The sequence below is a fragment of the Lontra canadensis genome, unplaced genomic scaffold, assembly GCF_010015895.1.
Source record: "Lontra canadensis isolate GAN:19392208 unplaced genomic scaffold, GSC_riverotter_1.0 scaffold1, whole genome shotgun sequence".
Taxonomy (NCBI): domain Eukaryota; kingdom Metazoa; phylum Chordata; class Mammalia; order Carnivora; family Mustelidae; genus Lontra; species Lontra canadensis.
The window spans coordinates 67,522,855-67,539,641 of NW_022630995.1; the positions used below are offsets into that span (position 1 = coordinate 67,522,855).

The following is a 16,787-nucleotide window of genomic DNA, read 5'->3' on the forward strand; positions in this document are numbered from 1 at the left end:
ATCCACTGTGATTTTTGGTGCCAGAAAATCATTCTGAAATTTAAAAAATTCTAGTAATCATTTCTCTGCTTTTTGCTTCTGTGTTTTCCTTTAGTATGTAGTAAAACTTCTTTTGAAAATGCCAGCGTGCTGCACCTTTTCCCAGGGGAGGCACGAGGAGAGACGGTACCCTCACTTGCATGGTGGCGAAGCAGACATTCCCTGAGGTGTGAAGGTGGAGGCAGGACAGCGGCCATGAAACTATCAGAAAGCAGCAGGGCTCAGGGCAGAGCTGGAAGGGCCACCCCTCCACCCTGGTACATTCTTACTGTGCAGATGGCCTTTGCTTTCTGTAGCTCATGGGCTCCTGTTTCCTCTCCATCCCACGCCCAAATCCCACTATTGCCTAATGATGCACTTAATGGTCAAATTGTTTGGAACAACCATTTACCAAACATTCCCTCCACCCATCTAACCATCGATACATCCATTCAGTCATTTATGCTAGGCACAGTTTCTATAATGAACATGACTGTCCCCAAACTCTCTGTAGGACCTAAGACTTCTGACCACATCTCTCCCACATCTTAGGGGATTTGGGACCCCTTAACCATGTCCAAATTCTATCTCCCAGTGGATCTGGGACCCCTTGCCACAACCCCCCACGTCCCAGTGGATCTGGACCCCTTCCCATGGACCCCATCCCCACCTCCTGAGGGATCTGGAACTTTCGGACCACGCCCAGCTCGTAGTACATCTGGATGCCACATTTGACCAGCTCCAGCTCTGTGCACTCCAGATCAGAGAAGTGGAACTCATAGATGTCGAACTTGGTGGGCCCTGGCAACACTTCTTTCTGTGAGAGGGATTGTGGGGCTGAGGGAGGCAGCCCCACAATCTTCTCTTCCCCTCCCAGGATCCTTTGCCCAGTCTCAGATGTCCCAGGTTTGTGGTGACATCTGCCCTTCCAGCTGCTCTGGCCTGTGGCTAGCCACTCACAGGCCCCACTATGAGACCAAAGTTGTTGTTGGGGAAACAGGTGCAAAGACAGGCACATTAGGAGATATCACACACACACACACACACACACACACACACACACACACACGGACCCAGGCATAGAGACATGCAGACAGCAGCAAACATCAGATGACATGCTCAGGTCTCCTAGGATTGAGGAAGTCTCCCCCGACCCTCAGGCCCCTCCAGTCTCCACCTGAGGGGTGGGAGTCAGATTCTGACCAGGATTGTCCCCAGCTCATCCTCCTCACAGTCGGCAGGCTCCTTCCCCAGGCGTTCCCTTGTTGGCTAAGAGAGAAGACAGCTGTGTTGAGACAGAGTGAGTGTCAGCTATACCCCTCATAAGTATGGGACAGGGTGACAGCGTTGCCTACACCCCTCATGAGTGTGGGACAAGGTGACATCAGGCACAAGACAGGAGTCCTAGCTGGAGCTTCTAGCTTTGGAGAAAAGTGACAGTGGCTCCCATTTCCTGTATGTCCCTCCTTGCCTCTCTGGCACTGTTCTAAGTTCTCCACATGGACAACAGGGGGAGTCCTCACACAGCCTGACCAGGAGGGCTCTGACCAATCCCTGCTCGCCGCTGAGGACGCAGGGGAGGGACTGCTCCTGGTTGTGCAGAGCACGTAGGACTCCAGGGCTAGCCCAGCCCTCTGACCACAGGATATGCCCCAACTGCAGGGATGCCCTGCCTCCCCCCTGGGCAGGAAAGGGGACCAGGGCCTGACAGGAGTGGTACCAGGATCAGCTGGATTTCGTCCTTGTCACATCTCACGTGGTACAGAACCATGTCCTGGGCGATGTCCTTGCGGTTCTCCAGCTTATTCATCTTGTCATAGGTGTCTGTGTTCAGCACTGACCAGCCTAGGAACTGCGTGAGGGACTGCAGACACAGCAGCAGTGTCACCACCCTGTGTCCTGGCGTGTGGAGTGCTGCTCCAGTGCCCTGAGTGCTTTCAAGCATTCTCCAGGGCCCTCACAGCTCCTCTGGTCCCACTCTCCTCGGGCATCATGCTGCTAAAGCAGGTGATAGGAAGGGTCTCCACATGGCTGGGTCCCATGCTGTCACACAGGCGTCCCTCCAAGAGCTGCCCCTGTGACATGTGTTTACCTCCATGAGGACTTCATCCTGCTCGTCAAAAGGCTTCCCGTCTTTCCTGTTGTAGAATGTTGCAACCCCCACAATCTCCTCCTTTTTGTTGACGATGGGCATGGAGAGGACATTCTTGATGACCCACCCCGAGTCGTCCAGAGGCCCTTCCTGTAGGGAGAGGTGTCCAGAGATGCCCGCTTCTCTGGGTCTGGCCCTGACTCAGGCCTGTCACCCAGCAAGCACCCATTTCATGTCTTCTGCCCTCAAACTGTGGTGATTGGGTCGCTCCTCCTGTCTGCTAACTCCCCCCCATGCGTGAGAGCTCTATGTCCCTGGGTTTGTGTTGTGACTTCTCCTGCTAGATGGAACTGGGGCTCTATGCCCCGCAGGGCAGCTTCATGGTATGAATTCTGTGGGCACCCAGGATCCCCTGCGGGCACCCAGGATCCCCTGAGGGCACCCAGGATCCCCTGTCTTAGAAGGCTCCCACGCTCGATTGTCTTTGCCACCATGATCTTAATGTTGATAATAATTGTTGAATTATTGCATTCCATTCTGTGGGCCCCACAAAATATGCTGCTGTTCCCATGTCACATTCCACTGACACCTGGCCAGTGAAAGGTAGTGGCCAGTTCCTGGAAGAGTCTTGGAGACCACTTGACTCTTGGCCTTCTCCAGAAAAGAGCCTGCTCTGGTCATGTGTCCCCAGAGGAGGACCCAAGGGGCAGACTTGAAAAGCCTCTTGTGGCCTGGCCTCGCCTGCCTACTCATAGACCTGTGCCTGGAAGTGTGTGTCTGCTGCGGTTAGCCCCTGAGATTGTGAGGTTGTTTCTTAAGGAGCGAAAACTAATTTGGTTCATTGTTTCTAAACCACAATATGTTCTTCCCTAAGTAAGCATACTTTCTCTAATAAATGAATAGATACCTGAAATTTGAACATTTCGTCGGCAGGGGCATTCATAATGTTACAGATCTGGAAGAGGATCAGGAAAACAATTTCACCTGAAGCAGCCCAATGTACGATAGGGTTCTAAAGACGACTATCCAGCCCGATGAGCTCTACGTAGGCAGGGCATCTGGGAGCTGGCAGGGGTGCACAGGCTGGCAGGAAGGGCCGGGGCGCCAGGCAAGGGCAGGGCCTCAGCAGACTCACAAAGCCACTTTCTGCCACGTAGGTTGGAAGACCACTGGCCAGGGCCCAGTGATCAGCTGGGGGTGTGCTGGGGGGAGAGAGCAGAGGGTCAGATGGTGGGTGGGTTATTAGATGTGCACGTAGATTTTGGCAGAGTGTGTGTGTGTTAATGTTGATTCCCTTTCCTGAGCTCTGGGTGGGGTGGGAAGGCTAGTGGACTCAGGGGGAATAAGAGGAGGCCAGGAGTGTGGTTTGGGGGTGTCTATACTGTTTTATCCTTCCTCTGCCTATGCTGAGGCCCCTCACCCTGGAGAAGCCCTTTCCCCACTGGGGGCCCCACTCTTCAGTCCAGCCCCTGGAGCTCAGTGTCAGTCACCCGTCCTGCAGGCTTAGTGCCTGGATCCCAGACCCTCGGTGGAACTTGCAGGATGGGGTTCTGACAGGCTTATGGGTCACATGGCCGTGCAGCTACAGAGCGAGGAACGGCCAACACCTGTCCCCAGTGTCTCTAGTTTGGAGCCCTGACCTGCCCTCAGCCTAGCTGTGCTTCCCTGGGGTGGACATCCCCTCCTACCTGCCCTATGGGGTGTGCCTTCTGGGGGCTCCACCTGCGTGGGTGGCTGGGTGAGCTAAGATGAGACCCTGAGGGACTCAAAGATCAGTTATAGCTGACAGGACCACCTGGATAGCTCACCTGGGCCTCTGGAAGTCCACTCTGGACGTCCATGGTGCCTCCCTCCCCATCCCATTCTGTCTCACCCTCCAGCATAGGGAGCAGCCCTGTGTGAGGGACCAGCCTGAGGCTGCTGAGCCATTGTGACAAATCCCCAAAGCCCACCGGGCCTGGGTCTGAGGGTGCTCTGCCTTCAGGTGATGCTTCTCCCAAGACCCTGGCACTTACGGGATGACCTTGATGTCTTCCTTGCCATGGAGGATATAGTCGATGACTTTGTAGAAGACGATTTCCTGCAAAATGGACCACAGCAGTCGTGAAGGGCTCCCTGGGACAGCTCCCCGGGGGTTAGAGGAGCTACCCAGGTGTCGTACTGGACGTGCATTTGCACACAGAGCACACACCACACCCCCACAGTTACACACAACCTCAAGGCACACATGGATTTGCATACGTGCGCCCACACAGTTATACACAACCACACATGCACACATGGACATGCACTCATGCACCCACGGAGTTACACACCTCACGTGCACACATTTTGGATGCCACACGCACCCACACACTTACACACAACCTCACATGCACACATGGATGTGCTCACGTGCACCCACATAGTTACACAGAGCCTCACATAACACATGGACATGCACATGTGCGCTCACACCCACACAGTTACATGCAACCTCACGTGCACACATGGACATGCACACATGCACCCCCCACAGTTTTACACAACCTCACGTGCACACGGGTGCACCCACACAGTTACACACAATCTCACGTAAACACATGGATGTGCACACATGCGTTCACAACCCCACACCCATAGTTACACACAACCTCACATGCACTTTATGTACACACACACAGACCATCACTGACACTCATGGGACACACAATACACATTTGGTTTGCATTTGTCCTCATTCTGTCTGTGTCCCACTCAAGCCCACACACAAACTAGGTCTGGGACTCCTTCAAATGTATGCACACAACCCGCCCAGGCCAGTACACACATACACAGACACACAAACACTCAACTGTGGCAAGTCATGATCACAGCCAAACCATGAACAGGAACTCTTCTACACACTTGACCCACAATCCTGTGAGGAAGGCCCAGTTATCAGCCCCATGTGACTGGTGGGAAGACTGAATCATGGCCAGGTGGGGTAGTGTGTGCCAGATTGGGTGTACAATAGTGACAGAGGTATCTGCCCCTTCTCCCATGCCCTTTTCGCACTGCCTTTCTCCTGCCCATGCACACATGTGTGCACGTGGAACCATGTATACGTGGTTCCATACGGGAGGTTCTCCAGTCATTTAAGGGTGGGGCAGCTGCTGGTCATTCTCACTGGGCTAATAACCCCATCAGGAGATCTGCACCCACCCCAACCTGGCCCCAGAGCATGGGCTGGAGTCACTGGGGACAGCAGACAAGCACTCAGAGACTGACCTCCAGAGCAGTCAGGTAGCCAGCTGGCCTACAACCATCTGTCCCCACAGCCCCACATCCTTCCTGTAGCCCTCCCTCTCCCACCCTTGGTCAGGTTGGCACAGGTCCCTTCCCAACTCTGGAGTTGTAGTTGGAACCAGGGAAACCGAGGTACATGGGCTTGGTCTGTCCCCCCTCCACCATGACTCACACGGCCGTCGGGTGTGCGTGGGCCTGAGTATGGCTGGGCTTCTCCCATTAGCACGGGCCACACGTCAAAGAATTCCTGAGCAGAGAAGAGAAGGGACAGAGTTAGTGAGTCCTCACAGGAGCGGACAAGGCTGGCCAGGAGTCCTGTGGAGAACTGAGGCCTCACCTTCTCCTTGGTCATGTCCAGGAGGCCCACTGAGTACCGGTCACAGTTCAGATACGCACGCACGGTGTAGAATGCCTTGTGGAACTGCCTCTCGATGTCTGTCAGTTCCTCAAACACCTTGTTAGCTGACCATAGCAGCACCTGGGTGGGGGGCACAGCTGTGAGCCTGTGGCCACACAAACACACCTGGGTGACAACAGCAGCACCTGGGGGGGCACACCTGTGAGCTTGTGGTCACTCCTCACCCTCCACACCTATATGACCACAGCAGCACCTGGGGGGGACACCTGTGAGTCTGTGGCCACATACACACACACACACACATCTGGGTGACCACAGTAGTAGCCGGGAGGACACACCTGTGAGCCTGTGGCTACCCCTTCTCCCCACATGTGTGACCATAGCAGCACACGAGGGGGGATACCTGTGGGCCTATGGTCACACACACACACACACACACACACACACCTATGTGACCACAGCAGCAGCTGGGGGGCACAACTGTGAGCCTGTGGCCATACACACCCCCAACACCTGTGTGATACCCAATACACATGTACACATGCATCTGACCACAGAGCTCCAGAGGGACACTGGTGATGGATGGTACCCTCCCGATAGCATCTCCACAGAGTCCCATCACCCATGGTTTCATCTAAGCACATGACTACCTGCTCCTTGACCCAGGTGTCCTGAAACCTCTTGGAAGGTAAAGCCTCCAAGCTTTGGCTACATCATTGTCACTCACTGTCTGGTGCTGGGCCTTAGGCTGGGTTAGTGAATGAAAGAGTGAATGCATTAAAATTTAAAGGCAAAACTCTGACCAACCTGCCTTCCCTAATCAGCCTTGAGAAGCTGGGTTTGAGAGCACGGATTCATTGCATTTTGGATGCCACAGAATGAGTTGAGAGAGATAGTTCATTGACATGCTCCATGAGGCCCTGGCCAGACCCTTCCCAGGACATTGACTCACAACTGAACACCAGGCTGCTGTCCAGGCTCACTGGCCAAGCTCAGAGGAACTCCGTGAAGCTCTCCCCTCACCTGCCTGGCTCGAGTTTCTCAGTTTCCTCAGCCACTGCCCAAAGACAGGTGCTTTCATGCTGCACCACTCACAACCTCATGTATCTTCTGGCCTGTATTAAGTGTTCCCTGGTACCAAGACTTCCCTGCCACCATGATTCTTCTTTGCATGGTTCCCCTCCAGCCAGCCCCTCTCAGGCCCTCTGCAGCTGCCCACCCTTTGCTGTCATAGGCAGGAATGCGCTCTGGAGACCCCACTTGCCCTGGAGTGCTCTTACCAGCAGGCAGCTTAATCCTAATGCTCTCCATTAGAGCACAAGGCTCATGGAGACCTCTTCCCACCCACCACTCTCCATTGGTGAAGGAGGATTTCCTGGTAGCCTGGCCCTGCCCTCTCTTTGTCCATCGATCTCCAAGGCACTCCCATGTGCCATAAGCACTCACTCTGACTGACCACTGGGCCATTGTACAAGGTCTGTCCTCTGCCTTCACAACACTCATTCCAGGGCTTCCTCATCTTTGAGTCTTAGTCTAAAGTCATCTTCGGAATGCCTGTCTTGAACACTTGCCAAACCTGATCCTTACAACACCCTATTTCATTCTGACCTCATAGAGGCACAATCTCGTTGTCTCCCCACTCCACCACAAGCTCCATGAGGTGGAGTTTTTCCATGGTTAGCAGAGTACCTCACACCTGTGTGTTTGCCGATTGCAGGGAAGGCTGTGAGGGTTCGAAGCTCTAAGGCAGACAGTCTGAATTCCAGGTCCTGGAGCCAGATGCCACTTGGACGTCTGGACATGCACAGCAGGGGAGGGCAGGACTCAGTGTTCACTCATGCACTGCCCTGTGTCTCCTTCACCTTTGAGGTGCTGGCTTAGTGCCCCAGTCCTCCCTGGCTAATGGCTTGGATACAGAACTCATTACTCTTTTTCTCCACACCTAGTGCGTAAGGGTGCTGGTCTGCTTCTCTTCAGCTCTGTGACCTTAGGAAGGTCGGCTAACTTCCAGACCTCAGTCTCCCCACCTGTAAAATGGGTAAAATGATGTTTTTCTCTCAGGATGTTGGGAAGAATGGTGGAACAGGAGTCAGGCTGTCAGAAGAGTGTGTGGCTTTTAGGAGTCCCATGTGTGAGTATGTGTATGAGTGTGCATATGAATGTGTTAATCATCTGTGTGTCTAACTCACAGATACTCCCTGAGCTCCCGCTGTGTACAAAGCCCTGGTTAGGACCAGAACACACACCAGAGCAGTAAGAATGAGGGGAGGCCAGCTGCTTAGAGATATATGGGACAGCTGGAGATCTCCTGGTCCTGCTGAGTGCAGGGAGGGGGTGTGTGTCTGGGCAGCACATTTAATTTTTGAGCTGCCTGAATACTTTGGTGTCCAAAGCCTGTCCCCCAGGAGGAAGACAATGGGGAGGAGGAGGCCTTGTACCTCATAGCACAGCACCTAAGGGAGACCCTTCCTGACCCTCCACCTCGTCCCATCCTTCCCTCTTGGCAGAGCACCTCTTGTCACACCCTAAGCCTCCCCTACTCCCATCAGACCAGGGACTAGTCATCACGTGCTTGTCTTTGCTCCAAAATTGGTTCTCATTTGGCCCTGAGGAAATAGGAGCTCAGTGGGTCTGAAGTCAGGCAGCCTGGCTCACCGAGGTCCTCTGCCCTTCCTCTATCTTCCTGTTTCCTTTTTAGCTTTCTGAGTTGAGTCTGGCACACACAGTGAGCAAGTGAGGTGGAACACAGCTGGATGAATTTTCATGTCAGCATGCACCTGTGTCGTCAGGATTTAGAGCACCCGGTCAGCACAACCCCCTCCCCGTCCCTGCCAGGCTCTTCTGAGCTCCAGCTCTGGAGTGTTCTGGGGCTTCATCTAGGCATCTTCATGCAGTGTCTGTCCTGTGTCACTCTGGGGTGGTTCTTCCTGAATCTCCAGTGCTTTGGGCCTCCTGGACACCCTTGCAACCTGGGACCTTCTGAGTCTGCTCCTACTCATCCCATTCCTAGGACAGCCTCCCCCTGCCCCAGACTCCAGACCAAGGAGGTCCTTGACCCTGGCTGACATCTTCCATGTTGCTTGCTAGAGATTAGCAGGCCAGGACCCTCCAGGAGCAGCCATAAGGATCAGGGGATGAGCCTCGAGCTTCCCTCCCTCCTTCCTTCCTTTCACCCTTTCTTCTTTCCTTCCTTCTTCCCTCCCTCTCTCCCTTCCTTCCTTTTTTCTTAAGCAGACTCCACACCCAGTGTGTGTGATGTGGGGCTTGAACTCACAACCCTGAGATTAAGACCTGAGCTGAAATTAAGAGTGTGCTACCCAGGTACCCCTGGCCTCAGACTTCCAAGAGAAGTTAAAAACTCAGATTCTTAAGTAAAATCTCATCTTTAAAATATAGGAAATTTGTTGAGTCAAACTAGGACCTTGTGTGGCTCGGCAAGGGCCTCTGCCTTTCCCTGTCCCCTCTTTCAGGGTGTAACTCACACCTCATCTTCTGGACCTTGACCTCTCCCTGGGGAGTGGTTACCCCTTCTTGACCTTAAGCCTGTATCTGCTGTCCTCAGCACACAGCACACCAGTGCCAGCACTTGTGATGTGAACCAAACACTAGGTGCTTGAGTGACCAGGAGCCATGGTCAGCTGGGTGCTGAGGTGCTGCCCTTCACAGATTCATGCTTCAAAATGGGAAACCTGGGATAATGGTGAGGGGTCCCTGGTGACTTTAGAAATAAGGGGTATCCAATTGCATTTGGGGACAGATAACACAGAGGCCTGCAAAGCCTCTGGAAGGGAAGGCTGGCCTTGTGAGGCCCAACCTGACACTCACACTCCAGGTGGGTGGTGTCAGGTTGCCTGGGGTCTGGGGGGGCAGACAGGAAAGGTGGCCTGGTGAACTGCAATTGGCCTTGGCTCCCAGAGCTCTTACTGAGTGGTGAGCTCCTGAGAGCTGGTTGTCCAACCATCAGGAATTTTGAGGGCCAGTCATTTAACCCAGCCATAATTAAAGTTAAATGATGTGAGCCTAAAAATTGGGAAAATTATATTAAGACAAGGGTATAAATATGCAACCTCATTGTTTCCTTGTTATTTCACTATAGTTCAACGTTATCCATGCTCCTGGGTTATTTATGGTGGAAAGATGATCTGCACCCTGGTGCATCTCTTCCCAACTCTGTGTCCAGTAACACCACAGTGGGGGCTTCATGACAAAGCCAGCTGGTACTGCCCAGGGTAGAGAGGCCTGCCAGCCCCTCCTTGTTGTTTTCTGACCCACATGCTCTGACTTCTGAGTGTTTCCACTTGTCCACATGACAAGAATATGAGGCCAGCAGTTGAGCACACGTGCTGTCTCTATGGCCTTCAGAAACTGTCCTGCCCTGGGAGGGGACAGGACTCTGGTCTTCACACTGAGCCAGCAGGCCATGGTCACATGGGTAGCCTAGAAGGTCAGAGAGGCCAGAGTGCTCACCAATGCGGCCCTTCATCTAGCTTTTGGTGCAATCTGGACTGTTGGGCAGTGGGAATCATTCAGCTAAAACGGGTCAGTTTGACGCAATAGATCAGGGAGAAATTCCAACATCCCTGGCCAAACCTAATGTTTACCTTGTTGCTTCTGTTGCCTCTGACCAAAGTGGCTTAGCTTCTTTCAGGAAGGGATTGACAGGAGCCCCTGAGTGGAGCCTGCAAGAAGGGTGGTCAGTAGTTCTTGCTGGAGGATGGAGGGCTGGTCTGAGGGACTATAGCCCTGCTGAGGGGTTGTTAGGACTCTGGAAAGCTGCTGAGGTTTGAGGAGGGCGGGGACAAGCTGTGCTGGAGAATTGCTTTAATTCCCAGGTGCCTGCTTTCCTGCAGCACAAGGAGGAGAGAAAGAAAGGACCAGGGCCCAGGCTTAACTGGAAGCAGTTTGGGTGCCAGTCTTTAGTCATTGTCTGAAGTTCGGTCTCTTTGGAGAAAAAGGTAGATCTACCTCTCTAAAAAAAAAAAGGATTGTGAAGTAGAGCCCCATGCTTTGTGCAAATTAATTAGGGTTCTTAAAAATGTTGCTCATAGTACTAGGTATCAGAAACAGCTTTCTACCTGGACTAGGTGATGTCTGAGTAGGAAATCAAAGCACACAACTAGACATGGACGTCCACAGTGGAGCTCTCAGTTCAAGCACGTCTGTACACGTGTGTGGTCTGAGCAACAGGAAACAATGAGTTTCCAGACAGTCCGTGTTCCCTAAGCTTTGGCAGTTCACTTCCTGGAATGAAACTTATTACCTGGTTTCGATCTGGGATAGCTAGACAACAGAACAGTCCAAAATCCCTGAGTCTTAGAATTCACTTCTAGGTTGGGGCAGGGGGATCTAAAACATGAGCAGCATGAACCGCCATATGGCTTGTTATGCGGAGATGTAGGGAATACAAAGGAAATATAGGAGGCAGGGCTAGGTAGGGAATGTGGGGCTTGGACAGGGGTACTCAGGGCAGGGGAGATCTCTCTGCAGAGGAGCCACGGGTGTGTGGAAACAGTGTTCTTGGCAGAGGGACCTGCAGATATAAAAGGGGACAACGGCTATGGGGGACAATAGCTGGGATGGAGCAGGGGGTGGGGAGAGACAGAAGCAGGGGAAGAGGACTGTAGGGGAGACCCTGAGGCCACCCAGTGACATGACCTAAGTTTTCAAAGTACGTCTCTGACTGTTGAGTGGGGGTGGGCTTGACAAGGTGCAGAAGGAGAAGGATCCTGAGATGTGTCCATGATCTTGGCAGACTGGGCTCTGATTTGTGTCTATAAAGGGGAGCAGTCAAGCAGGGGTAGTTGGAGAGGGAAGTGGAGGCTCAGTGACACAACAGGCATAGAATTAAAAACCTGGCTTCCCCTGAGATGTGACTTTCCTGGATGGAACTGCATTCCCTTTCCCCCCACCTCTGGGCAATACCACATGGGGGGAAGTGTATGTGGTGGGACAGAGCCAAGAAAACACTCCCAGACTTGCCTCTCTAAGGCCCACACCTGGGATGCATGGGATGGGCTTTGAATCCTGGCCTGAAGTCACTGTTTTGGAGATGCTGCTAATAAGAACTGGGGAAATGTCCACACAGCAACTAAGTTAAGGGGCCTGACTGAGAGGAAGCTGCATTATCCATTCCTGGGAGTAGAGGGGCCTACAGAGCAGGGACAGACAGAATGAGAGCAACTCAGGACATCAGCCCCAAGGGAAGTGGGCTAGATTCTGCCACGTCAGAGGGATATATAGAGAGGGTGTTTGAAGAAAAATGGCAGGAAACTCCCTGAATTTGATGAAATACATAAATATCAACACCCAGGAAGCTCAACACACACCAAGACACATTATAATCAAACCGTCGAAAGCCAAGACAAAGAAAACCTTGAAAACAGTGAGAAAAGTGACTTGTCACGTATGAGAGATCCTCACTAAGGCTGTCTGCAGGTTTCTCATCAGGAATCTTGTTTGGAGGTCAGAAGACAATGGGTTGACATAACCAAAGTGCTAAAATTAAAAAAAAAAACAAAACTGTTCAAAATTGAGAGAGAAATGAAGACATTCCCAGGTAAATAGAAGCTGAGTGCATTGGTCAAGACCTGTCCTGCAAGAAATGTGAAAGGGAGTCCTGCAGTGGAAATGATGGACACAAGAAAGGGACTCACAGATGTATAAAGAAATAAAGATTTCAATAAAAGTAAATACATGGGCAATTATAAAAGCTAGCATTATTGTAACAACAAAAGCTAGAAAACATTGTTGAAATAAATTAAAGAAGGCATAAATAAATAGAAACACAGGCCTTAGTCGTGAATTGGAAGACTTAATATTGTTACAATATCAATATCACCCAAAGGGACTTAGAGATTCAATGTAATCCCTATCAAAATCTCAATGATGTTTTTGCAGAATGAAAAAAAAATTCCTAAAATGCATATGGAATCTCAAGGGCCCTGAATAACCAATCTTGGAAAAGAAGAACAAAGAGGAGTTTGAGTTTTTGAGTTTTTTTTTTTTATTTGAGTTCTTCCTGAACTCAAGACTGGTTACAAAGCTACCTTAATCAAAACAATGTGATTCTGACATCAAGACAGACAAATAGATCAATGGAATAGAATAGAGAATCTAAAAATAAACCCACACATAAATGGTCAAATGATTTTCAACAAGGGCTCCAAGATCATTCAGTGGGGGGAAAGTTAGTTTTTGAAGAAATGGTGTTGGGAAAACTGGATATCCCTGTGCAAAAGAATTGAAGTGGATCCTTAACTCACATCATTTACAAAAATTAACTTAAAACGAATGAAGGACTTGTAAGACCTATAACTATAGAACTCTTAAAAGAAAACATAGGACAAGAGCTTCTTGACACTGGGTTTGGCAATGGTTTCTTGGGTAGGGCAAGAAAGACCCAGTCAACAAAAGAAAAAAAAATAGATAAATTGGGCTTTCTGAAAATTAAAAACTTCTGTGCATCAAAGGTAAAAGGGCAACCCACAGAATGGGAGAAAATATTTTTAAATCATATATCTCATAAGAGGTGAATATGCAAACTATGTAAAGAATCCCTAAAACTCAACAACAAAAAACCAAATAAGCAGATTAAAAAATGGGCAAAGGACTATAATAGACATTCCAAAGAAGATACACAGATGGCCAATACTCACATGAAAGGATGATCAATATTACTAATCACTGGGGCAATGCAAACCAGAACTACAATAAAGCACCACCTCATACCCATTAGTATGGCTACTATAAAAACACCCAGGAAATAACAAGTGTTGGAGAGAATGTGGAGAAATTGGAACGCTGGGCACGGTTGGCGAAAACAGCAAATGGTGCAGTCACTGTGGAAAACAGTATGAAAGTTCCTCAAAAAATTAAAAATAGAACTACCCTATGACCCAGCAATTCCACATTTGGGTATGTACTCAAAAGAACTGAAAGCGGGATCTCAAAGAGATGTTTGTACACTCATATTCATAACAGTGTTATTCACAATAGTTAAAATGTGGAAGCAACCCAAGTGTACATTGATGGATAAAAGGAGAGCAAAATGTGGTCTATCCAGATAACAGAATATTATTCAGTCTTAAAAGAAAGAAATTTGGACACCTGCTACAAAATGGATGAACCTCAAGGACTTTATGTTAAATGAAACAAGCCAGTTATAAAAGGATGAGTACTGTATGATTCCCTTTATATGAGATACTTCGAGTAATCAGAATCAGAGAGGCAGAAAGTAGAATGATGGGTGCCAGGAGCTGTGGACAAGGGGACTGGGAAGTTAGTATTTAATGAGGCTAGAGTTTCAGCTTGGGAATATGTAAAGAGTTCTAGAGATGGATGGTGTAATGGTTACACAATATGAATGCACTTAATACCACTGAACTGTAGACTTAAAAGTGGTTAAGATAGTAAATTTTATGTTAGGTGTATTTTACCACAATAAAAATAATTAGGAAAACAGTAAAGAGAAGGAGAAATATATACTATGCTAACACCAATCACAAGAAACCTGCAATGGCTGTTATCAGTTGTAGACAAAGCACACTTCAGAAGAAGGAACATTCTCGAGGTAAAAAGGGACATTACATAACGACACAGGGGGTCATTTCTCCAAGGAGATAACATCTTTAGTGTGTATGGACCTAACTATAGAGCATCAAATTACATGAAGCAAACACTGATAGAACTTGAGGAAGAAAGAGATAAGCCCACTAGTCGGCTGACTTCCATGCTCTTCTTTCAGTAACTGGTAGATCTGGCAGGCAGGAAATCAGTACGACCTCTGCATCCAACAACAGCAGAATATATATTCTTTCAAGGTCACATGGAGCACTCAACAAAATAGACCATATTCTGGGCCATAAAACATATCTTTGTATTATCATACTACAGTAGAATTAAACTAGAGATCTGAAATTAAACAGAAAGTAGTTGGCAAATTCCAAAATATATGAAACAGAACTCTTCTAAATAATACATGGGTCAAAGAAGAAGTCTCCAAGGAAATTTATAAAGAGTTTGAAGTACATGAAAACAAAAATACAGCTTGTTGAGGTTTGTGGGATGCTGTGAAAGTGGCGCTTAGAGGCATGCTGACAACATCGAGTGAACATAATAGAGCAAAAGCAAGATCCAAAATCAATAGTCTAATTTCAGGAAACTAGAAAAGGAAAATCAATTTAAGCCTAAAGCAAGCAGAAGGAAAAAAAATAAACACCGAGAACAACACTAAGCCCCAAAAGGTAACAACTTAGATAAAATAGTTTTCAATGCCTTCAAAGACACAAGACACAAAGATCACCCATATAAGGTGAAATAGAATCATCTGAATAGAACTGTATGTATTAAAGATATTGGAATAATAATTAATAATCCTCCAAGAAGAAAGCACCCTTCCTTGATGAACTCATTGGTGAATTCTACTTAACATAGTTAGAAGAAATTATGCCAAATTCACTACAATCTCTTTCAAAAAATAGAAGCAGAGGGAACTCTTCTTAACCCCTTCTATGAGGCCAGAATTACCCATACCAAAACCAGATAAAGACATCACAAGAAAGAAAAACTACAGACCAAAATCTCTTATGAACATTTGCAAAAATTCTTTTTTTTTTTAAAGATTTTATTTATTTATTTGACAGAGAAATCACAAGTAGACAGAGAAGCAAGCAGAGAGAGAGGAGGAAGCAGGCTCCCTGCTGAGCAGAGAGCCCGTTGCAGAGCTCTATCCCAGGGTCCTGGGATCATGACCCAAGCCGAAGGCAGAGGCTTTAACCCACTGAGCCACCCAGGCGCCCCTGGTTTTGGTAATATTTTATTAAGAATTTTTGTATCAGGGTGCCTGGGTGGCTCAGTGGGTTAAGCCTCCGCCTTCAGCTTGGGTCATGATCCCAGGGTCCTGGGATCAAGCCTTGCATTGGGCTCTCTGCTCAGCAGGGAGCCTGCTTCCCCCTGTCTCTCTCTCTGCCTGCCTCTCTGCCTACTTGTGATCTCTGTCAAATAAATAAATAAAATATTTAAAAAATATATTACCAAAACCAATCCAATAAAGTATAAAAATAAGTATAATCCATGAGTAAGTATGACTTATTCCAGGTCTACATGGCTGGCTCAACATCTGAAAATCAGTATAATCCACCATGTCAATAGGCTAAAGAAGAAAAATAACACGTTCATATCAATTGATGAAGAAAAAGTATTTTATAAAAATCCAACAATCATTCAGAATAAAAACTCTGCCAAATAGAAATAAGCTTCCTTAGCTAGATGAAAATTCTACAAAACCCTTCAGCAAGCATCAAACTTAATGGTGAGAAACTAGATGTTTCTCTCCTAATATTGGAAATATGTCAAGGATGTCCCCTCTCACCAGTCCTATCCACATTGTACTGGAATTCTGAGCAAGTACAATAACATAAGAAGAAATACTACGTAGATAGATTGGGAAGGAAGGAATAAAACTGTCTTTGCTTGCAGATGACATGATTGTTTATGTGAAAATACCGAGGAATCAATTTAAAAAACCTTCCTGGAACTAATAAATAATTGCTTTAAGGTCACAGGATACAAGGGTAACATACAAAAGTCAGTCACTTTTCTTTATATCAGCAATACATAATTGGAACTTGAAATTAAGAATGCAAAACCACTTATATTAGCATAAAAATAAAATGCTTACGTACAAATTAACAAATGCAGTCCCAGTTAAAATACCAGCAATCTAGGGGCACCTGGGTGGCTCAATGGGTTGGGCCTCTACCTTCGGCTCAGGTCGTGATCTCAGGGTCCTGGGATCGAGCCCGCATCGGGCTCTCTGCTCAGTAGGGAGCCTGCTTCCCCCACCCCCTAGCTGCCTCTCTGCCTACTTGTGAGCTCTCTCTCACTGTGTCAAATAAATAAAATCTTTAAAAAAAAAATACCAGCAATCTATTCAGTGCATATGGCAAACTGATTTTAAAGTTTATATGGAAAGGCACCTCCCCCGACCCATGGAATAACCAGCATAATACTGCAGAAAAAAAGTTGGAGAATTGATATTTCTGATTTCAAGAC

The 16,787-nt window shown here is 48.4% G+C and overlaps 1 protein-coding gene across 2 annotated transcripts in view; it reads right to left on the reverse strand.

The window, feature by feature from the left end:
* Nucleotides 1–16,787, reverse strand: part of PDE6B (phosphodiesterase 6B) — a 32,902-nt gene that overhangs the window by 6,865 nt on the left and 9,250 nt on the right. For both annotated transcript variants that reach the window (XM_032869794.1, XM_032869725.1), the window contains exons 4-12: nucleotides 5,715–5,855; nucleotides 5,550–5,624; nucleotides 4,126–4,190; nucleotides 3,246–3,312; nucleotides 3,018–3,065; nucleotides 2,111–2,260; nucleotides 1,739–1,882; nucleotides 1,222–1,287; nucleotides 689–835 (exon numbers count right to left, since the gene is read on the reverse strand). In XM_032869794.1, coding sequence (XP_032725685.1) covers nucleotides 689–835; nucleotides 1,222–1,287; nucleotides 1,739–1,882; nucleotides 2,111–2,260; nucleotides 3,018–3,065; nucleotides 3,246–3,312; nucleotides 4,126–4,190; nucleotides 5,550–5,624; nucleotides 5,715–5,855 — 903 coding nt within the window. The remainder of the gene's footprint in view (nucleotides 1–688; nucleotides 836–1,221; nucleotides 1,288–1,738; nucleotides 1,883–2,110; nucleotides 2,261–3,017; nucleotides 3,066–3,245; nucleotides 3,313–4,125; nucleotides 4,191–5,549; nucleotides 5,625–5,714; nucleotides 5,856–16,787) is intronic.